At 44.0% G+C, this 23,007-nt stretch overlaps 1 protein-coding gene across 4 annotated transcripts in view; it reads right to left on the bottom strand.

Moving 5' to 3' along the window:
• Positions 1 to 23,007, bottom strand: part of LOC116585226 (protein FAM47E-like) — a 45,716-nt gene that overhangs the window by 7,417 nt on the left and 15,292 nt on the right. For 2 of the 4 annotated variants that reach the window (XR_004283504.1, XM_032334620.1), the window contains exons 5-8: positions 21,434 to 21,628; positions 14,370 to 14,525; positions 4,499 to 4,573; positions 1,331 to 1,367 (exon numbers count right to left, since the gene is read on the bottom strand). Coding sequence is in view for 3 of the 4 variants with exons in the window: in XM_032334620.1 (XP_032190511.1) it covers positions 1,331 to 1,367; positions 4,499 to 4,573; positions 14,370 to 14,525; positions 21,434 to 21,628 (463 nt within the window). In the remaining variant the exon portion in view is untranslated. Of the gene's footprint in view, positions 1 to 93; positions 111 to 641; positions 652 to 1,330; positions 1,368 to 4,498; positions 4,574 to 14,369; positions 14,526 to 21,433; positions 21,629 to 23,007 lie in introns of those variants that run through there. The other 2 variants (XM_032334622.1, XM_032334621.1) reach the window with 2 other exon arrangements.

The following is a 23,007-nucleotide window of genomic DNA, read 5'->3' as shown; positions in this document are numbered from 1 at the left end:
GACACGATGGGGTTCATGCTTCTGTCAGGGACTTCGTCACCCTAACGTGTCTGGACTCACGGAGGACGTGACAAAGGCTCAATTGCAGCACAACCGCTATGTGGCCAGTCCTGCAAACGGGTGGCTGAGAGGAAATCCCGACAGACCCAGAGGATGGAAGCTCACACCCAGAGATTTTGCATTTGAAGGCAGATGCCCTCACTCACAAAACTCTGGGATTCCACATTCTTTTAATAAACTCCTTTTTTGGTTAAATTTCACATAGTGGGTCTCATAGAGAAAGATCTAGAAAGATGTATTCCAGTAAGTGAAGACTGCTTATTTCTGACTCTGTAGGAATTAGTCACGACTTCTATATTCTTTTTGTTAGTTTATATTTTCTGATTTTTCTACCATGAGCACTAGCATTTTTAACAAGAAATAATCTCTGTAAAATTAATTTAAAAAATATATCTTGAATTTCCATTAAATTTTACGACTTATGACTTTATCTTTAGGCACACATTTTATTATCAAGACTAACATGCCTAAGGTGCCTGGGTGGTTCAGTCGGTTGGGCGTCTGCCCAGGATCCTGGGATCAGGTCCCGTGTCGTGGGTCCCTGCACATCAGGGAGCCTGCTTCTCTCTCTGCCTCTGCCTCTCTCTCTCTCTGTCTCTCATGAATAAATAAATAAAATATTAAAAAAATAAGACTAATGTGCCTAAAAAGGGAAAAAACTTGAGTAAACTTTATTCAGATTTAAAGAAAATAACATTTTTAAAAAGAATAAAGGAGGTATTCACTCAAGACTAGGGAAAATAATAATATCAGAAAATGCAATAGGATAATTCTGCCTTTTCTTTTTTTTAAGATTTTATTTTTGGCTAATCTCTACACCCAACGTGGGGGCTCAGACGCACGACCCTGAGATCCAGAGTCTGATGCTCCACCCACCGAGCCAGCCAGGTGCCCCAGAGTAATTCTGCTTCCATTTATGGTTTTATTTATTATTTACAAATAGTTGATATAACTATGCAATATTGACAATGCTACAAAAATGTGAGAAGACAATGCTACAAAAATGTGTGAAAATTGATCTCACCACTGATAGGATGTATAAGATACTGATTAACGGAAGCAGACAACCATTGTGAAATGCTTTTAAGTATTAAGCATGAACTTTATGGATGTTACTAAGTCAAAGTTGTACATCCATGGGACACTTATGAATTTTATTTAAGGTTTAAAAGGAGACAGAGAAATAGCTAAGTATGTAGCAAATAAAATAATCATCTTCCCAAGATTCTTCTATGCTTGAGTTATTTGATAGAGGTCTTATTACACTCACATTTGCGCTCCTTCCTGACATACATCTTCGCAAGGAACTTAAAAAAAAAAAAAAAGAGTAAACCTTCATTAGATTGGGAAATAAATTGAAGTAAATTGTACAGTTCTGCCCACAGCCACTACCGTGCCCACATTCACAACCTCACACTCTGACGTACATCCTTGTGGTACTCAAAATTTCATGTTGACAAATGAACATGATAAATTGGGACTTTGGAAAGTAGTTGTACAACATCCGAAGTATCCCGCTCCAATTCCCATTCGTTCTGTGCCCAAGTCCAGCCCGGCTCAGTTCAGCAAAGCCTCGTGCTGCTCATCCCTTCTATCAAACACCTGGGACCCATCTGTGTAGCAGAATGAAGCTGAGGGTAAGGAATAGGGCAGGTGATCCAGCAGCGGACGCTGGATGTGTATCAAGTACCTGCGCTCATGTAACACACGTGAGTGCGTGTGTACAGTATGCACAGACCTCACGCGCATGGAAAGAATGAATGTTTACATATATGGATATAAATATGTATATATGCATATATATTTAAATAAGTAATGACATATATTGAAAATATATAATATATATATTAAATATATATAAAAAATAAATTTCTCCCTCCCTTTTAGTTGAAAATTTATTGTGAAAATAGAAGATATAAGATGTAAGAATAAAGGAAGAAAATGTATTCCAGGGTTTGGAATGACAGGTGTTCTCAGAGGACTCAAATGTAGTCAAGGACATCATCTCTCGCTAGCTAATGCAGCTGGAAGAGTATAGCCCATGTGTCAGGCATGCTTCTTTTTGCCCAAAATTGAAGTAAATGTTCATTGATTGATTAAACCAACAAGGGACAAATCAAAAAAATTTTTAAAAAGTGTTCTGCCACTAAAAATGTTAAGACAGAACTGAATTATTACAACAGCAAACAAGGATATATATATGTATGTATACAGTCCTTGGCAGGAAAAAAAATATATATATATATATCTCACACATATATCATGTAATTATATTTATGCTTAAGTATTTTTACATATGTTGTAAGATATATAATATATGCAATTAATTAGTAATTACATAAAATATAATAGACATGGGGTGCCTCAGTGGCTCAGTCTGTTGAGTATCCAATTTGTTTACAGCTCAGGTCACGATCTCGGGGTCGTGAGATGGAGCCCTGTGTCAGTGGGAGTCTGCTGAGGTTTCTCCCCCTCTCCCTCTGACCACTGCATGTGCTCTCTCTCTCTCTCTCATTCTCTCAAATAAATAAATCTTTGAAAAATATTATAAGGACATTTTCTATATCATAGATGTAAATATATACGTATGTGACCCTCGCATTCTGATTAGGCAGTTACAAGTACATCGATGTGGATAATTGTGTTAACTATAGCTCCCCGCCTATTACTGAGGCTCAGAGCTAAAGGACAGTATTTCCTCCCAGCCCTGTCACGTCGTGGAATCTTCTGCCCGTCTCCACCTCGCACTCAAGACTTTCCCTCACATTAACTTTGAGCCCGTCTGGATCTGTGCTTAGTCAATACACGTACTTGCTGGTAAGTGTAAGCTACCGTCAGTTCTCTCATTCATGGAAAAGAAGAAATCTAGTATTGCATTTCCTGAACGTCATGTTGGCCGCCGGCTTCCTGAAGACACGTGGGTGTGCACACGGGGGACACTGCATAAATGAGTGACTCAACGCTACGACTTTAGCAAACTGACTGTGGTGACAGCGCTGGTCTGGGCACAGAACTCTAGGCTCTGAGGCTCTCTTGCTAAAAATGGTCTGCTCTGCCGACCTTCCACCCCACGCATGTGGCACGTGGCCTTCCCAGCGTGGCTGTTCCACGTGGAAGGCAGCTGGGGCCAGCTTTACAAGTTAAGAAAGGGGAAACTAGATGGGGGGTAAGAAAAAGTGGGGAAAACTGGTGGGTCCTGGGGAAGTGAACTTTTGCCCTGTTCTGTTTCCACACAAGCCTGACCCCATGTTACAACACTATTGTGAATCTCAGTTCCATTTTGTCCTGACCCAAACCACAGCTCTTTGTCCTTACATGTGAAAGTAAAAGACACTCAGAGACTTTCTAGAGACTTCAGAGTGTTCGAGTGGTAGAGTTTGCAAGGTACACGCCCTGTACGGGGACCTCTTTCGCTTTGGTCCCATTAAAGCCAAACTCAAGTCAGGTGAGTCAGCAGGAAGACAGCACCTCGGAGAGCAGAAATCAAATAGGCAGAATAAAAAAAGCAAAAACCAGGGGCGCCTGGGTGGCTCAGTGGGTTAAGCCACTGCCTTCGGCTCAGGTCATGATCTCAGGTCCTGGAATCGAGTCCCGCATCGGGCTCTCTGCTCAGCAGGGAGCCTGCTTCCCTCTCTCTCTCTGCCTGCCTCTCCGTCTACTTGTGATTTCTCTCTGTCAAGTAAATAAATAAATAAATCTTAAAAAAAAAAAAGCAAAAACCAAATCCTATCTCTGGGCCTTTGTCTGGGGTAAAGCATGCGCTTTCTACCATAGCCCGAATCCTGTTTTGAGAAGTACAGTTGACCCTTGAACAATATACTACAGGGGTTGGGGTCACCAACCCCCCACAACTGAAAATACATGTATACGTTTTGACTCCCCGGAAATTTTACTAATAATCTATAAGGTTGACTAGAAGCCTTATTGATAACATAGGCAGTTGATTAACATATATTTTGCATGTTTTATATATATATATTTTACATACCATCTTCTTACATTAAAGGAAGCTAGAGAAAAAATGTTATTAAGAAGATCATAAAAGAGGGGCGCCTGGGTGGTTCAGAGGGTTAAGCCACTGCCTTCAGCTCAGGTCATGATCCCAGGGTTCTGGGATCGAGTCCCGCATTGGGCTCTCTGCTCAGCAGGGAGCCTGCTTCCTCCTCTCTCTCTTTCAGCCTGCCTCTCTGCCTACTTGTGATCTCTGTCTGTCAAATAAATAAATAAAATCTTTAAAAAAAAAGATCATAAAAGAAAATACATTTACAGTATTGTACTGTATTTATCCCCCAAAATATTCACATGTAAGTGGACCTGCACAGTCCAAGCCTGTGTTGTTCAAGAGTCAACTGTAGTTGGCTTTTGGTAGGCAACTGTGCTGTCCCATCAGCGACTGTGAACCCCTCAGCCAGTCTTGCTGAAATGACCCCGGACTCACACTTGGCATCCTGTAGCCCCTGCTTAGAACGAAATCCTTAAAGGCAGTGGTTCCATGAAGGTCAGCAAGCGACTCCTCCAAGAAGAAGATCCACATTAAAACAAAAACAATGACAAAGAAAAATAACAAAAACCGGTCAGCTGTCAGAAGTTTGATTCCCACTTATCCCAACTAAAAGCAGCCAGCTCTTTATAAAGTACCTCATCTGAAATCACTTCCTTCTCCTCTGGGAGTACACGTGTAGATAACGTTCACGAGCTGAATATAAAGACTTTCAAAACATATCCAACTTCCTCTCCTTTCCCTGCCCCCTTTTTTCTAACTCTTGTATTAAGGAGAAGCAACACTTTTTAGCAATTAGACAATTATTAAGCCCAGATGTCTGGAATCGAACCTATTTGAGATTGACAAGTGTGATACTGTGATTTTTCAGTAAGACATTTGTATTCGGTTTTCTTCCCATTCCTGGCACAGAGCTCCTAAAAACCATCGCAATTTCCTAAGTGGTAAGTGCCACAAAGGCTAAAGGAGAATTTTTTGTTATTCATAACCAGCCCCTTTTAACCACAACAGAGACTGTGTTAACAAGGTGATTTTTGGAAAGCCCTTGGAGAGCACAGGACGGAGTCCACCTGCCAGAGGAAAGAACCGTGTGATGAGAGGGTGGGAACTTCCGCTCCATCCTGCAATCTCCGGCTGAGTTAATCACAGATGACCAGTGACGTAATCAGCCACGCTTACCTATTAGAGCCGCCATAAAAGCCCAAAAGGACAGGGTTCAGAGAGCTCCCAGGTTGGTGAGTATGCAGAGGTTTGGGGTGGGGGGGGGTGCTCAGGGAGGGCACGAAGGCTCTGCACCCTTCATCATACACCTTGCTCTGTGCATCTGGCTAGTCCTGAGTTATCTCCTTTTACAATAAACCCATAATTTCGTGAGTAAGCAGTTTTCCTGAGCTCTTTGAGCAGATGACAGAACCCGAGGAGGAGGTGTAGGGACCTCCAATGCCCAGTGCGGAAGCACGAGGGAGAACCTGACGTATGATTGGCATCTGAAGTGGGGGTAGGGTTGTGGGACTGAGCCCTTACCCTGTCACGTCTGATGCCAACTCCAGGTAGACAGTCGCAGACTTGAGTTAAATTGTAGGACACTCAGCTGGTGTCTGGAGAATCAGAGAATTCCTTGGTATCGGGAAAAGAAAAACCCTGACACATCTGCTGACCAGAATTGAGAGTAGTAGAGCAAGAAAAGAGTGTTTTTTCCACTTGACAATATATTCGTAATTTTGAGATCTGTTAAAAAGGAACACCAGGCCCCAAATGGAGTCCCTTCTGTTAAGCCCCACCAAGACTTAGTACCTAACCCAGCTGTGGGTTTGGCCTGCCCTAGGAGTGGGATTTTAAACCAGGCAGTCTGGACTTTCCTGACGAGCACTAGGCAGGTGCTCTGCATAAGAACTCAGCCCTTCCTTCTCAGGGAGGTGACTTTGCCTACAACAAACCTCTGTCTTCTTTTGCTAATTACTTTCCTTATCCCACCCCTTTTCTGCCTATAAAAGCCTTCCATTTCATAAAAGTCCTTGGTGCACCCTTCTGTTTGTTCAATGAGCTGCTGCCAATTCATGAACCATTGAATAAAGTCAATCCGATCTTCAACTTTACTTGGTTGAATTGTTGTTCTTTAAGAGATTTGGGGGCAGCGGTGGGAGCGAAGGAGACATCCAGTGGTGTTGGGGGCAACAAGAAACAAGTGTGGTGCCTGAGAACACTGAGTTCTCTGTCTCTCTTGCTGCTCCTGAGGGCCTCTGGGAAGTTCCTCTGGTTCTGAGCTCCACTCTCTGCTTCAAGCTCCTGATCTGATCGGCTCTCCACATCCCCCACCACTGGAAACCGCCTGCTCTATCGGGGGTTCTGTCACCAGATCCACGTTTGCAGCTGTGGTTCTCCATTTGTTTGGGATCCGTCCATACCCCCTATTCTTTGGGGTCTGCTGGTTCAGTCCTTTTTCTGGTCTCCAGGTTCCACACAGGGAACTGCTGGTTACTGGGTCCAACTTAAAAACCAGACTGGATTGGATTCGGGACTGGACTAGATCTGATTTGAGCTGATCTGTGTCTGCTTTGGGCTGGACAGGCCCAGTGGGTGGCCTCAGATATTCAGGTTTAAATAAGGGCTTATTGCTAATGATCATCTCAGAAGTCATGATGAAAAGACTGGTGGACAGAAGTTGCGCATCTAAAGGTTCTTAGAGTGTTTTCCACTTTGAGAAGACCCCTGTGATAGGCCCTCTTAGGTAGAAGTTTGGCTCCAAGAAACCCAAAGGCCTAGCTAAAAGAAATGGGACCCTTTTTATCCAGATATCCACATGCCTACATGCTTGCTTATTTTATGTCTAAGAACTCTGTTCCCAGAAGCTGCAGATATCTAGCAAAATGGCAATATTTTACTAAAAATGACATTATAATTACAATTAAAAATTAGAAATAGAATTAAAAAGGCCATTATGGGGAATATTCTGGTGGGACAAGATCACTCATCTAAGAAATGCACTTGAGAGCGAGAGGGTCGCAAGTTGAAAATGCAGAATGGGACGCCTGTTCAACTGGTACGCAGAAGCCTCCAAAAGGTTTGAAGATTCCAAAATAACATCATTGAACTACTTCATTACAGAAAGCAAATGAAAAATTAGAGACACAAGAGGTACCTAAAATAAAAGACTGTAGGACTCGGGCAACTTCTGTTGCTCCCCTCTGTCCTTTTTCACCCAAGAACCCGGGGCTTACTAATCCTCTGAACACCCCTTCCACTCGGAAGAGACTCTTGGACAGTTGCTTTTGAAAATAAAACTATTCAAGGTTGTAAACGAACCTCTCAGTTCTCAGTCACTTCTTGGTCAAAGACTGAGCTAGTGCTCATAATTAAAGAACTTCCTAAATCTAGAGAGGAAGCCCAGAAGTTTTTTTGAGAGTTTGAGTCATTCTCAGGGCCCCGGACCCCGGCTGCCCAGTCTTTATCAGCCTGTACCCATGTTGGTAGGACCTGGTGAAGTCCAAAAATGGATGCAGAAAGCAAGACCGCAAAACCCCATGGATGGTGTTCGAGATCTTTAGTCTTCAACATCCCAAGGACCACAAGAAGGTCACAAAATAGAAGCCGAACTTTTACAAGCCATTCCCGGAGACTTCAAACAGGTGTAACCAAACCTCTCCCTAAATCACCTCACTAACCATTAAATCCTGGGGCCATATAAGACCTCACACCCACAGAAGACCTCATCGCCTGGGGGCTAACCATCCCTTGTGCCAGTTCCTACAGCCGACCTCACCAGTCTGGAAACGTCATGGACAGGATGCTGATTTTTCCAGGATTTGGGATTTATTCATAAATCAGTGATTCTTCATCTCCCCGTCATTCCAAACCTAGACACCTTTCTGTCAGGAGTTCCACCAGACTCAAAATGGTCCACAGCTGCGGACCTCTGTTCAGCCTTTCCAACACCCCTGGTGATCCCAACCACCCCATTTGCCTCCCTTGTACTGTCAACGCTCTACCTGCGCAGTGATGCCTCAAGGGGTCATGAGGCCCCTTCTTACTTCTGTCGAGCACTTTACCAAGATTTAAGCAACACTCAGTTGCCTGGGAAATCCATCCTTTTGCAATACGTAGATGACCTCTTGCTACTTTCAGCCTCCAAAGAGTTCATAGAAGATTTCACTGATTTGCTAGAGCAGTTAGCTGTAAAGGGACACAAAGTCTCTAGGGAAAAATCACAATTATCTCTAGACCCTGTTCATTACCTGGGTCATTGTTGAAGCCCTGAATCTCCCCAAAGAATGAAGCTAGTCCAGGAATTTCCTATATGCACAACTAGGTAACTAGTGGGTAACTAGGCTTGACCGGCTCTTGAAGATGATAGGCTCTTACTTTTTCGCTATTAGCTACCCTAGTCTGTGAACTTACTAAAATTTCAGTCCCCGAACACTTTCCTTGGGAAGACAACTGTGTGCTGGCTTTCAGGAGACTGAGACAAGCACCCCAAGACCCGCCTGCCTCAGGGCCACCCCACTGTGCAAATCTTTTCGGCTTATTTGTGCAGGAAGGGGATACTCAAGCCCTGGGAAGGCTCACTGAAGGGCAGGGTAGTAGCCAGAAGCCTGGGACCCAGTATAGCACACAGCCTGGTTCTGTCGCTCCTGCCTAGCCCAGCTGTCTTTTTTTTTTTTTAAAGATTTTATTTATTTATTTGACAGACAGAGATCACAAGTAGGCAGAGAGGCAGGCAGAGAGAGAGAGGAGGAAGCAGGCTCCCTGCTGAGCAGAGATCCCGATGCGGGACTCAATCCCAGGACCCGATCCCAGGACCCTGAGATTATGACCTGACACTAAGGCAGAGGCTCACCCCACAGAGCCGCCCAGGCGCCCCTGGCCCAGCTGTCTTACGGCTACAGTCACAGCAAGGCGAGAATGGCAGTCTCACCGTATGTGACCCTAGGAAATGACGTTTATTCGCGAACTGCACACACTGTCCAAAGTCTCCTTAACTCAGAATCGACTCAACATTTCTTGCAGGTACACTAACTTCCTAAGAGATCCTTCTGCGTTCACCGCCTACTCTGAGTCTTAGACGTTGCAACACCCTTAATCCTGCTACATTACCGCCTCTACCTGAGGAAGTCAAGTCGGTGACTACAAGGCACTAGCGTCCCATTTTGTGGTAGCGCGTCCTGATTTATGAGATACTCCTTGAACTACTCCTGATCGCATCCCCATGCATGGGTCATACAGTAGAAATAAGAAAGAGGATTTTCAGTCTGGCTGCACGATTCCTATCCAAGATGACCTACTCCAAAGGGGAAACCTTCCCTAAGCTCCAACCACGCAACAAATCGTGCTCCGTGCCCTTACCTGAGCAGGCCAGCTCTCAGGATCATAGCAGCCTGCCTCTGGGGTCATCCAGGATTTAGGGATGTTACAGAAACAAAGGGGCTTCCTTATGTCCTCTGGGACTCAATCAAAAATGGGCAATAGGTAGACGATCTTACTGCTCGTCTCTTACCTCCTGAAACTGTCGTCAAAATGGAGGCTCATAATAAAAGACTGAAACCTCAGTGTCAGAGAAATACCCCCAGCTGACTTCCGTGCAAAGGCAGCAGCAAATAAATCTATAAAGACTGTTGCGTGTGTGGATGAAATCCACTCTGCTTCTGCAAAACAATGACCCGTCCTCACCAGATTTTGGCCACCCTGACTTCCTTGTCCCACGGCAACAGTCTGCACCCAGATCAGAAATGAACACGGGTCAACAAGGGTTAGGGCTGTGGGAAACTCGAGGCACCTGCCGGTCTCATCCTGGCTCCTGACAAGCCCCACTTTTTGGTTTTTGCATCACCGAACCCACTCCAGGACGTTTAAGATGAACTTGAACTGGGAACTGACATTAGCGGGGAGATGTCCTAAAGCTGCCAAGACCATCTGCACTGAGGTGCGACAGGCCAGCTTCCTAAGCCTAGAGAAACTCTGGTGGTCTCCAAGGGCCTCAGAGCCCCTCCCTCTGGACCCTCGGAACACCCGCCGCTGGACTCCTTCCTCCAGCCACGCCGAGGCATGGGGTCACCGCTCTGTCTGCTCCCTCACGTGCTGTCTGGGTGGGCGCCAGCCTTCCCCGGCTGCAAGGCGGACGTCCTCGTGATGGCGAGGAAACCGTCGGAGTGTGTGTTTCCCACTTGGGGCATAGCTTCCACAATCTCCAGCGGTCAAGGCAGCCACTTTACTTGGCAAAGTGTATGAGGCTTAATGAAAACCTTGCCAGCTTTTTGGAACTAGCATTGCCTTTATCGGCCGGACTCATCGGGCCAGGTTGACAGAACTCATGGGATCCTCAAACTTCACATTTCTTTTTTTTTTTTAAAGATTACTTACTTATTTGTCTATTTGACAGACAGAGATCACAAGCAGGCAGAGAGGCAGGCAGAAAGAGGGGAGGAAGCAGGCTCCCTGCCGAGCACAGAACCTGATGTGGGGCTCGATCCCAGGACCCCGGGATCATGACCTGAGCCGAAGGCAGAGGCTTTAACCCACTGAGCCACCCAGGCACTCCTAACTTAACATTTCTAAACTTGCTGAAATCACCGGACTCCCCTGGCTTAAGGTATTGCTTTTGGTCTTCCTATCTGTTTGGAAAACATAAACTCAGTCCCCAGGAAATAGTCACCGGCAGACCAATGTCTTCTACGACCTTCAGCTGATCCCTGCTGCCTCCTCCTGGTTTGATCAGCTGCCGCACCTCTTTACCATCGGAGGCTCAAGCACATCAACCACAGATTGAAGATTTAATCCGATCCCACTTCAAGGCCACAGTCTGGAGTCCGGTGATTGGGTATTCCAGAAGCGTCATCAAAGGATGAGAACCCTTGAGCCCCATTAGAAGGGATCCTACCAAGGACTCCTGACCACTGCCACTGCTACGAAACTGGAGGCCCCTGAGCCCCAGATAGACAGTCCACAGCCAGAGCAGTCCCCCCGCCACTCGCCCGACACCTGGTCTCGTGCAGATACTGGAGACCCCTGAATCACGGGGAGCAGGAGAATGATCAAAGTCAACTGCTTTCTACCCAAGGCACTGATTAGCACTTCATCCGTGAACACGAAACTCCTTCTTCTCTTTCTGTTCTTGACTCTAACACTGGCCCAGAAGGGTAATTGCATCATCTGTATCTCCCAGTCCATTGCTACGGGAGGCAAACTGGCAGACTCCTGGATTCGTCACGTTGCGAGACATTCCCTGGTCCTCCCGGCGGCCAATTTCTCTTCTCTTCCCACGTCACCACAAACTACAGTTGACCCCTGCTTGGAAGCAGGTACCCCAGTGGCACATTTACTCATGCACCCCCACGTGCCCACTATTATTAAGACCAGAGCTGCCCCCGCTCACTGAGAGACTGCACCAGCAGCACGCATCTTTGTCAGGCACTTAGGATGACCTTTTATTTCAGGCTGGGTGACTGTCTTCCCATAAGCACTAAAAAACCTGGCTGACCTCTGGTGTAGGAGTCAGAACAGATGAGACTATGATCAGAGGCTTCTTAAATCTGCAGATTCCATCGCTAAGACACTAGCTGCCCAGCAAATACCCCGAGACTTTCCGGCCAAAGTTGTTCCTGATAAAAGGATTATCTTTTAGCTGAGCAAAGAGGTGTCTGTGTTATGCTGCCCGTACACCACATGCTGCCCTTGGATTAAGACCGCTGGGGAAGCCGAAACTCACTTACGTAACATCACTGGGCAAGCCACTTGGCTTAAAAGGGCGCCTCTGACAACAGGGTCATTTTTTGACCAGTTGGGTCTCGGAAACCATGGCTCCAAAGTGCACTCCAAACTTTGGGAATGATCCCGTGTGCAGTTACCATAATACTCTCCCTGGTGGGTTCCGTTCTCTCAATAGCTTGAAATGCATGTTTGTAGCTGCTTGTCACCAAGCAGATGATCTCCCTAAGTCTGGAGCATCACGAAGAGACGAAGGGAATGACTGGCTAAAACACGGTGAGCCTGAATCACCGCCCGTGAACGCCACAGGGATTCATCAAAAGAAATGGGATCCACCGAAGCTTTGGGACCTACAGACCACCCGCTGCGAGCAGCGCTAATGCCTTACAGTTTGATCACACCGTTCGGTGCAGGGGACAGTCTCCGGAAGGGGCGGGGGTGCGACTGTGAAAAAGGAACAACGGATCCAAAATGGAGTCACTTGCGTGAAGCCCCACCGAGATTAATACCTAATCGAATACCGAATCGAAGTTTCAGATTCTCCCATGAATGGGATTTTAAACCAGTGAGTCTGGAATCTCCCGATGAGCGCCCGCGAGGCTCTGCCTGAGATCCCTGCCCTTCCCCCTAAGAAAGGTGACCTTACCTGGAACAATCTTTTCTTTTGCAACAATTTCCTTGACCCACTCATTTCTGCCTATGAAAGCCTTCCTCCTGACACCACACAACTCTTCCACTTGTGTTCCGTCTTACACAACACAACTCTTCAGAGCTCACTTCTGCTGGTTGGACAGGATGGTTCAGTGAGTCACTGAATAAGGCTAATTACACCTTTAAATTTGCCTGGTTGGATTTTGTTCTTTAATAGATTTTAACATGAAAGGGCACGACAATCAGAAAAGATTTGATCCGGTTCCAATACCTTTGGGATCTTTACGTATCCTTTCGGTTTTACCTCTCATTTATTTGAATTTTAAAACTGGATAGGTAAGTTTATGTCATTGTAACTCTGTTCTTTAACACCGTTTTACCTCCCAAATGAGCTCCTCCAAGAACAGAGAAACTCGTGTGTTCCTGCAAGACAGCCATGTCGCCCTAGCGACTGTGCTTTGCCGGCATTGCACTGCGTCTTATGTGTCTGATGAACTGGGATGCCACAGTCAATGCAGCTAAAGTCCCCAGGGCAATTCGATCTTCAGGAACTCCAAGCGTGGGATTTATAAACGTCATTATGGAACAACCCCATTGTTTCGACTCCTCCCTCTGTCTAGACTGTCCGGTAAATAATCTTTCACTATAATATGCAACCTTATTTCCAAAATCTAAACGTTATTTCTTTTTCAGGAGCTTACTGTCCCCATTTTGGCAAACATCTTTCCCTGCTTTCACCATCAAAATGGAATATGTCTGTAAAATCCCTTAAGCCTTGAGTAAGTCTTTAAGAATGTATTTCTAACAAAAGAACTTCTAAGACACTTACAAATAGTAAGTTTTGCAACCACTATTATTTTTCAATATTTAATTCGTTAAGAATTAACCTTTACTCCTTCATGTTTTGTTATTTTTTTAAGTGCAGCTGGGATAGTTTTATGTTATGTAGTAAATTCACATAAATTTAGATATTTTGCTCCAGAAACCATATGCCAGAAAATTCTACTGAACATTATTTACATTATGTATAGGCTTCTTTAAGCATCTTGTGCTCTAACTTTGTGTCCGGCCCACATCTGAAAAGAAGAATGTCATACCCGCTACTGGAAAAGATAAAAAGGACCATCCTTCTGGTCTCAGGTTTCCAATCTAAAGGAGGCAATCAATGAGTGATTACTAAATGAACGAGTAGGCAAATCTGTACAACATTTTACTTCCTTCTGCAGTGTTTTCACATCATTTTCTGGGAGAAGTTTTGGGCCCCCTGTAAAAGAGAAGAGGTTCACAAATATTCGTCTCAGAGTTCTGTTCAGGTGTTGCATCATTATCTCCAAATTTCCAGGACTACAATGAGTATCTTCTTTGTAACTTCTTTGCCCTTCTTTTGCGGGCACAGAGTTTTGTGTAGTGATATTAGAGCACCTACTTGTTAGGCGTGTTTGTTGCTTTGTGATACCAAGCAGTGTTTACTGACCTTTGTCCTTGTTCTCTTAGACAAATCCTACAACTCTGCTGAACTGCAAAAAGATGTTTCCCGAAGACAATTTTGAATTCTTTAACATTCATCCATTGCTGACAAAATGCAAACTTCCCATTTAGTTACTCAAAGAGAACCCGTGATGTTATATCCATTCCGAGCAGGTGGTCCTACCAGGTCACTCCACCCTTGGAACAACCAATTTATCCATAGAATTAATTGTCCCAAGAAAGCTAGGAATATGATGAGTGGTTGTCCCATCTTTAGAGACATTGTGTCTACCACAAAGCAAGGAGATCCCACGTCTTACTTATTACACGTACAACGTGTGTATGTGTAACTTTCCCATTGTTGAGGTCAACATGCAAGCTGTAAGACTTTCTGGAACTTGTGTTTCACCCAGACTCTGGCTTCAGTATGAGCTACCAGGTACACTGTGAAACCCTCCAGATCGGATGATCTAATCTCAACATATACACATACCTGTTCCTGCATCTCCCTTTTAAAATTCTCATCTTGAGCTTTACATGACACCTTGGGGTCAACCAAAGGTTCGTCTGCTCTTTGCTTTTTCCACAACTTGGTGTTCAGATACCAGGCTCCATATCTCATCTTCACACACTTTGGTTTATGAGGATTCTACAGAAAATAACATAATTCCCAATTTCATTCATTTTTTATATTTGTCATTTCAATAAACCTATGATTTAGTTTCTGAAAGCAGTAGCATTTATTTTTAGCTCATTATTGATCCTTGTCAAGGTATTTTATGAAGTTTCAGAATGCTTTTATTTACAAAGGTACCGTGAAAAGTTCATGAACAAGAAAAAATGGGTGGTTAAATATGGCCTTCGACTTAGACAAACATGGGTTGAAGTCCAGCCTCCCCCACTTAGTAGCTATGAGTCCAGAGGCAAATTACTTAATCCTGCATCTATAAAATGAAGATGAGAGTATCCCCTCCATAGGGTTGTAGGAAAGATTAAAGGAGAAACTTACGTGAAGCAGCTAGAAATCATATTAAAAAATCACATATTTCACTGAAGCATAATGACCTTAGACAATATAGAACCAACCAGGGTGCCTGGGTGGCTCAGTTGGTTAAGCATCTGACTCTTGATTTCAGCTCAGGTTGTGATCTCGGGGTCATGGGATGAAGCCCCATTTCAGGTCATCACTCAGCGGGGAGCCTGTTTCTTTCCCTCTTGCTCCTCCTCTGCCCCTCCCCCTGCTTGTGCATGGCCTCCATCTCTCTCTCTCTCTCTCAAATAAATAAATATCAAGGGAAAAAAAAAAACCACCAATACTCAGTCAGCCATAATCACGAGTTATAGACTTCCTATGAGCCCAGAACTGCCTTTATTTAGCCTTATAAATGCTACACTAGTTTTGATCAAAATGCTATCCAACAGCAGCAACAACAAATACGCTCTCCAACACTAATCTCTTCCCCATAAATGGAAGAGAGAAAGAGAAGGAATAGTAGATGGCCTTCCTGGGGCGCCGAGTGGCACAGTGGCTTAAGCCTCTGCCTTCGGCTCAGGTCATGGTCTCAGGGCCCTGGGATCGAGTCCCACATCGGGCTCTCTGCTCAGCGGGGAGCCTGCTTCTCCTTCTCTCTCTCTCTGCCTGACTCTCTGCCTACTTGTGATCTCTTTCTGTCAAATAAATAAATTTTTTTAAAGATTTTTTTTTTATTTATTTATCAGAGAGAGAGAGAGTGAGAGAGAGCGAGCACAGGCAGACAGAATGGCAGGCAGAGGCAGAGGGAGAAGCAGGCTCCCAGCCCAGCAAGGAGCCCGATGTGGGACTCGATCCCAGGACGCTGGGATCATGACCTGAGCCGAAGGCAGCTGCTTAACCAACTGAGCCAACCAGGTGTCCCCAAATAAATAAATTTTTTAAAAAATTGTTTAATAAAAAAAAAAATAGATGGCCTTCCTTCCTTTCCCCCATTCCTCAGTAGGGAATGAAAGACGTAAAGAGACCTGCTGGGTCGTGACCTGATAGTGTGGACGTGATCCCCACACAGCGAGCAAGACAAAACGATGAAACCACCAAGATTCTGCCGCCTCTCTTCTCACTCACATTTAAACCTGACGCAGAATGTGTGGTTCATTTCAAGTCAAGTCCGATCTGCCTTATCTCAGGCAGAGAGAATGGGACGGAGCAGAGGGGAGGGAAAGCCCTCCGCAGAGCTGACCTCAGCATTTCCGTCCTTGCCCTTCGAACAGACGGTCGAAAACCTGTAGCCACCTCGCAGCATCCTTGGCTTCCTCCCTGCCTCACTCTTCTTAACGCGACATAGCCCCGTTTGACATGCTAAGTTGTCTTCTGATGCTCGTCTCTCTGTTCATGCTTTAAAATGCAGTTTGTTCCTAGGTACAAACCCCTGACATCTAGAACAATATTTTCGGATATAATAGGTGCTCAATAATACTTAGTGAATTAAAATTGGATTGCTTAACTTGGCATTATGAATACTTTGAGCTGGATAATCCTTTGTTGGGCGGTCAGGGAGGGTGCTCTCCTGTGCATTGTGGGATGTTTATTTTTATTTTTTTAACTACTTAAAAATATTTTTAAATATTTTTAAAAAATATTTTATTATTTATTTGTCAGAGAGAGAGAGAAAGAGTGAGTGCACAAGGAAAGTAAAAGGCAGGGAAAGGAGGGTATGAAACCTCTACTACTGCTACTGGACAGATTGAGTTCGGAAGCACGTTCTGTTGTTGGGTGACCAGTCATCTCTCAAGACTCAGTACAAACACCATTTCTTCTGCGAGGCCTTCGCGGAACCCACCCTCGCCCCATGCTGGGTGGAATCGATTACCTCTTCCTCTCTCTCCCTACGAACCGTGTCATTATAGTTAATCATTTACATGTTGACCCAACTAGGCTGTCAACCCTTAAATGCAGGAAACAAGCACTTGTCTCTGCTTCTTGGTTTGTTCCCAGCACTTTTTGGCACCTGGTAGTAGGAAATCAGAAATGTTCGTTGAAGGATTGCATAGACAAATGGGTGAATGAATATATGAGGCAAACAGAGTTATATGGCAGTAGGGACCCAGGCGGCTGGGAGAGATTAGAAGTAAGAATGAATTCATGTCAACCCAGGACCTGAAAAATCTCCAAGGAAAAACCGGCCTATGACCTGGGTTTAGAGGAGGGTATAAGAAGGTAGACATGGGAAGAGGGGCACTTCAGGCAGAGAGAATATTATGAGCACAGAAAAGGTTGTAGGAAAGCTCAGAGTTTTAAAGAAGACCAAAGAACAATGTAGCAGGAGTAAGTGGGATAAAAATAACGAAGGGAATTTCCACTTCTGGAACAGGGATCAGATTCACCCTCCACATGCAGCAGCCAAAAAAGAAAAGAAAAGAAATAAGTATAAATATATATATCCATATATAATGGTTTATAAGACACTAGACATCAAATAGCAGATACAGTGATCCCCTAAGAGACGAGAAACTAAAAAGATAAGCCTCACAATTACCCCAGATCACTCTTTTTTTTTTTTAAGATTTTATTTATTTGAGACTGAGAGAGAGAGCACAGAGGGAGAGGGAGAAGGAGAAGCAGATTCTCTGCTGAACAAGGAACCCAGTTCAGGGCTCAGTCCCAGGACCCCAAGATCACGACCTGACCAGAAGGCAGACGCCCAACCCACTGAGCCACCCGGGCACCGGCCCCAGCTTGCTGTGTTGAGAGACGGTCCAGGCCACAGCGCAGGGAGAGGCTCGGAGGAGACCAGCAGACCCCGAGCTGAATGGTTGGAATTGAAAGACCAGACCAAGGTGGTTCAAGCTGACAGCAACAATTAACAGAAAGCGAAGAAGTGCATGGAGAGGGCAATCAGCGGTTTGCAGACATCTTCCTCAGCATGTGTGAGAGGAAACTACCCGAGCTTAGGGAAAGAACCAGCCAAAAGGATTAGAAGAAACAGGGTGCAGCATGTACACGGGGTCAGGGACAGTTTCTGTTCCCTTCTGAGAAGCCTGAAGATTCACAGGACCCTGGGTAGAAAAAACCGAAGGGTCTTGTCCCTTGTGGAGAATCACCCATGGACTGAACAGTCAGTCCTTCCTAACAAATTCTGAGAGCCAAGACCAAAAAGGATCAAAATTTCCAAGTAAGTTTAACTACATCCCAGTAGTAAACAGTTATTATAACTGTATAACTGTATTTCATAAGCTCAAGATTAAGAAGAGATGTGGAAATATTTTTTTTAATTCAAGTTTTTAAATATTTTAAAAATATTTTTTAAAAACTCGAGTCAAACATTTTTTTTTGTTTTTTTGGGGGGGGTTTTAGATTTTATTTCTTTATTTTAGAGAGAGAGAGAGAGAGATCATGAGCACGGGATCCAGGCGGAGGAGGGCCAGAGGCAGAGGGAGAAGCAGGCTCCCCACTGAGCAGGGAGCCTGATGTGGGACTCGATCCCAGGACCTTGGGATCCTGACCTGAGCCGAAGGCAGACGTTTAACCCACTCAGCCACCCAGGTGCCCCTCAAGCCAAACTTTCTGAAATGAAAATTTTAATGTACGCAATGGCTGAAAAACACCAGAGGTGATTGATGGCTGATTAGACGTTGCATAAAGAACAGATTCGAATCTGTAAGGACAGTGATCATAGGACAGAGAGGAAAAACAATTCCCAACTGGACGCGCAGCAGCGAGCTGTGGGACAACCCCATGCAACGTAACTACATGTAACTACATGTAACTGGCATCCTCAGAGCCCAGAGGAAGAGAGATAAAAACAGTTTTTGAAGAAATAATGATCAACATTCTCCAAATCTGATGCAAAGTATAAAACCGTGGATAAAAGAGGCGCAGCAAACCCCAGGCACAAGGTGTACCTAATAATCACACCACTCACAGCCAGCAACAGAGAGCCAAGCAGCCAAGGCAAAACACACGTCCAGAAAAACAAAGATGAGGAAGGCTAAAGATTCCTCATCAGAAACAATACAGCCAAGAAGGCAGTGGTATTAATACCACCTTTAAGGTGCAGACAGACAAAACAATGTAAAAAGGATAAAACCAACAAAACACTGTGAGCCTAGAATTCTATACCCACAGAAGTTGTTTTAAAAATGAAGGCACGGTACGGATATTTTCAGACACACAAAAGCTGACGGAATTAATCACCAGCAGATCCACAGTAGGATTCAAGGAGGTCCTACCAGCGAAGGAAAATGACCCCATATGGAAATGTACTTTAACTTTCACATAGTGACCCTCTGTCTGCCAGTCAAAAGTTCAGTTTTGGCAATAACCAGCAGGGCTGGTAAAGCAGCACTTGTGCAATGATTTGTACATAGGGGATTGAGCAATGTGATTCGGTCCCGATCCGGGGCCAGCTGTGGTTCAGGCCTCGGGTGTGATGGACACAACCTGCCTGTCCAGCATCACGGTGCACTTTACGCTTTACAGAGATGAAGAGCAAACAGAAAATTTCAAGAGCTGCTATTAGTGTCGGAATGCATATTTTTCCTAAACCTTGTGCAATGGAGCCAAGGATGGAAAACATCGCATATGTAACCACGGATGGAAAACATCACATATGTAACCACGGATGGAAAACATCACATATGTAAAAGCAGGTCACCGAATGATGTTCAGCTGTAGAGGACGAAGTTACTATGTTTAGATGTCAGAAATATAGTATCAACGATCACAAGTAGAAGACAGAGGGATAATATATTGTTTTTCACTTTCAGAGAAAGGAACTTCCCCACCCTCACACCCCAGGCTTGGACCACCAGTTAAGTACTTAAATCTGTTATTGAACTTGGGAGGCCTGGGTGGCTCAGTTGGTTGAGCCTCTAAGTCTTGGTTTTGGTTCAGGTCACAATCTCAGGGTTGTGAGATCGAGCCCCGGTTGGGCTCTGCGCTCAGCACAGAGTCTGTTTCAAATTCTCTCTCTCCCTCCCCACCTCTCTCGCAAATAAATAAGTAAATAAAATCTTTTAAAACAATCTGTTGAACAAGAGTGGTGAAAGTGGGCATCCTTGTCTTGTTCCTGATCTCAACGGGAAGGCTGCAAGCTTTTCCCCATTGAGGATGATATTTGCTGTGGGTCTTTCATAGATAGATTTGATGAGGTTCAGGAATGTTCCCTCTATCCCTATACTTTGATGCATTTTAATCAGGAACAGATGCTGGATTTTGTCAAATGCTTTTTCTGCATCAATTGAGAGGACCATGTGGTTCTTCTCTCTTCTCATATTAATTTGTTGTATCACATTGATTGATTTGCGAATGTTGAACCATCCCTGTAGCCCAGGGATGAATCCCACCTGATCATGGTGGATAATCTTTTTAATGTGCTGTTGGATCCTGTTTGCTAGGATCTTGTTGAGAATCTTAGCATCCATATTCATCAGTGATATTGGTCTACAATTCTCCTTTTTGGTAGGGTCTTTGCCTGGTTTGGGGATCAGGGTAATGCTGGCTTCATAGAAAGAGTCTGGAAGTTTTCCTTCTGCTTCAATTTTTTGAAACAGCTTCAGGAGAATAGGTGTTATTTCTTCTTTGAAGATTTGGTAGAATTCCCCAGGGAATCCGTCAGGTCCTGGGCTCTTGTTTTTTGGGAGGTTTTTGATCACTGCTTCAATCTCATTATTAGATATCGGTCTATTCAGGTTGTCGATTTCTTCCTGGTTCAATTTTGGTAGTTTATATTTTTCCAGGAATGCATCTATTTCATCTAGGTTGCTTGGACTGATACAATTTGATTTGCGTATATATGTATTTGTAGCTGTATATCGTGTAAAAATGTAGAAAAGCACTTAAAAGTCCATTCTACTTCCCTTTGGAACACAGTGTGCTTTTTCTCCTCTGTTTCCTTGTTCTTCTATCTTCATGGGCAAGTGGTATTGAACAACTGAGCGATTTGTTAGTAATCTGCAAGCATGTGCTCAAGAATGACTGTCTGTGGTCCATAAGACTCCCCCCAACACTCAAGAATTCTTTGGCTAAAGAATAAACAACTTTCATGATCATTAACTGTAGGATTTAACTCTTAGAATAATAAACTGTCATATATATTTCCATCAACTGTTAGAATTTCAACATGTAAAACACATAGAGATAACAACAACTATTCAGATATTAATAATAGTGCTGGGGGTGGCTGGGGGGCTCAGTCATTGGACCTCTGCCTTCAGCTCTGGTCATGGTCTCAGGGTCCTGGGATGGAGTCCCGCATCGGGTTCTCTGTTCAGCAGGAAGCCTGCTTCTCCCTCTGCCCCTCCCCCTGCTTGTGTTCCCTCTCTCATGCTCTCTCTCTCCAAATAGAAAATAAAATCTTTTAAAAAATAATGCTGAATGCTATGCCTTGTTTATGTAACTAGCTTTATTACATATATTAAATATTCATTGATTTAACAAATATTTACTAAACACCAAAAAAATTTTCAAGAATTCTACTGAAAAAAGGCCACTGCCCCCTTGAAGTACCAGAATTCAAGAACATTTAAGATTTTAATCCTACTTAATTTTCTTTGGTTTTCAGTCTTTTCCTCTTTGGCAGTTACCTGTGGTTTCTGGAGTTTCTGCTCATAGTCTGGTTTTTGGAAAAACGGTGGTTCCTGCAGTTTCTTTAACCCCGCTCTCTTCTTTAGCTCCGGAGGAGCCTGGTTGGTCGGGGGGGACACATCATGGCTGGACTTGCTCTGACAGTCAATGTCAAACTGCTTCAGGATGAACTCTTCATCAATGTTGGAACTTCCCTAGAAGATTATCACATTGCATGAGTCAAGGACAAATGGTGAAATTCTTCTTTAATCTAATGGAGGTATTTGATTATGGCTAAGAAGAGGTCGTTTGGAGGACAGGTAGAAAATGTTCGGTCAGCATTCACTGGGAACAAGAAGTATTGGGGCTCTGGAGGACTTCGTCGGTGTGCTACGGGACAACTCAGGACAGCCAGGAGCAGCGGGTCCCTGAGGGAATTAATGGGCTGATACAAATTCAGTCTGCTGAATCCTAAGCAGACTTCTGAGTGCGTAAAGAATACATGGTGTGTACACGTGTACACACACACACACACACACACACACACACACACACAGAGGAATATTGCTCAGCCATAAAAAAGAATGAGTTCTTGCCATTTGTGAGAACATGGATGGACCCAAAGGGTGTTATGCTTAAATGAAATAAGGCAGAGAAAGACAAATACGACATGACTTCACCTGGATGTGGAATCTAAAAAACAAAACAAATGAAAAAGCAAACAAGAAAACAGAAACAGACTTATAAACACAGAGAGCAAACTGGGGGTTTTCAGAAGAGAGGTGAGTAGGGGAACAGGTGGAATGCGTGAAGGAGATTCGGAGGTAAAGGTTTCTAGTTATGGAATGAATAAGTCATGGTGATAAAAGGTACACCATAGAAACACAATCAGTGGTATTGTAATAGTGTTATATGGTGACAGATAGTAACTACACTTGTGGTGAACACAGCATAATGTATAGAACGGCAAATAACTATGTAGCACACCTGAAACTGGAGTCAGATAAATAGGTTCAGATAGAGCAGTCAAGAGGCAGAGAGAACACCTCGCAACATTTTAGGACCTAGATCTAGCTATACCTGAAGCTCCTAGGACCTCAAGATGGTTCCCTTCTCTCCCTTAATCCAATCTGAATTGGATTTCCAATTCAGGATTGGAAAATTCATTGGATTTCCAATGAAGTAGTCCTGAATAATACATTGGCTAAAACTGACTAATGTTTTCAAAAAACAGGAGCAGAAGATTATATATCCTAGAAGGTCTTAAATCCAGGAGTAAACTAAGAAGACATCTGCAGGGACTTAAGAATACAAATAGGAATTTAAGTGGATTCTTGGAAGGAGGGCAAGGAAAGACTTTAAGAACTAACAAAAGTCTACTCCTGTCAGAAATATCTTTTGTGAAGGTTGTGGTTAAACATAACTGTCTGAGTACTTACAGATAAATATAACTAAGAAAAATGAGTTGAAGGAGTGAAGGACTGAGTAAAAAGGACATGGAAATGGAAAATAAAAATATGAAATAGCAGGGTGGGGAAAATGAGTAGTTATTGGCCAAAATATATAAACTTTCAGTTGTAAGATGAATAAGTTC

This window comes from Mustela erminea, chromosome 2, assembly GCF_009829155.1.
Source record: "Mustela erminea isolate mMusErm1 chromosome 2, mMusErm1.Pri, whole genome shotgun sequence".
NCBI lineage: Eukaryota > Metazoa > Chordata > Mammalia > Carnivora > Mustelidae > Mustela > Mustela erminea.
The sequence above is the reverse complement of the archived record's forward strand: the minus strand, read 5'-3'. Positions and strand labels throughout refer to the sequence as shown.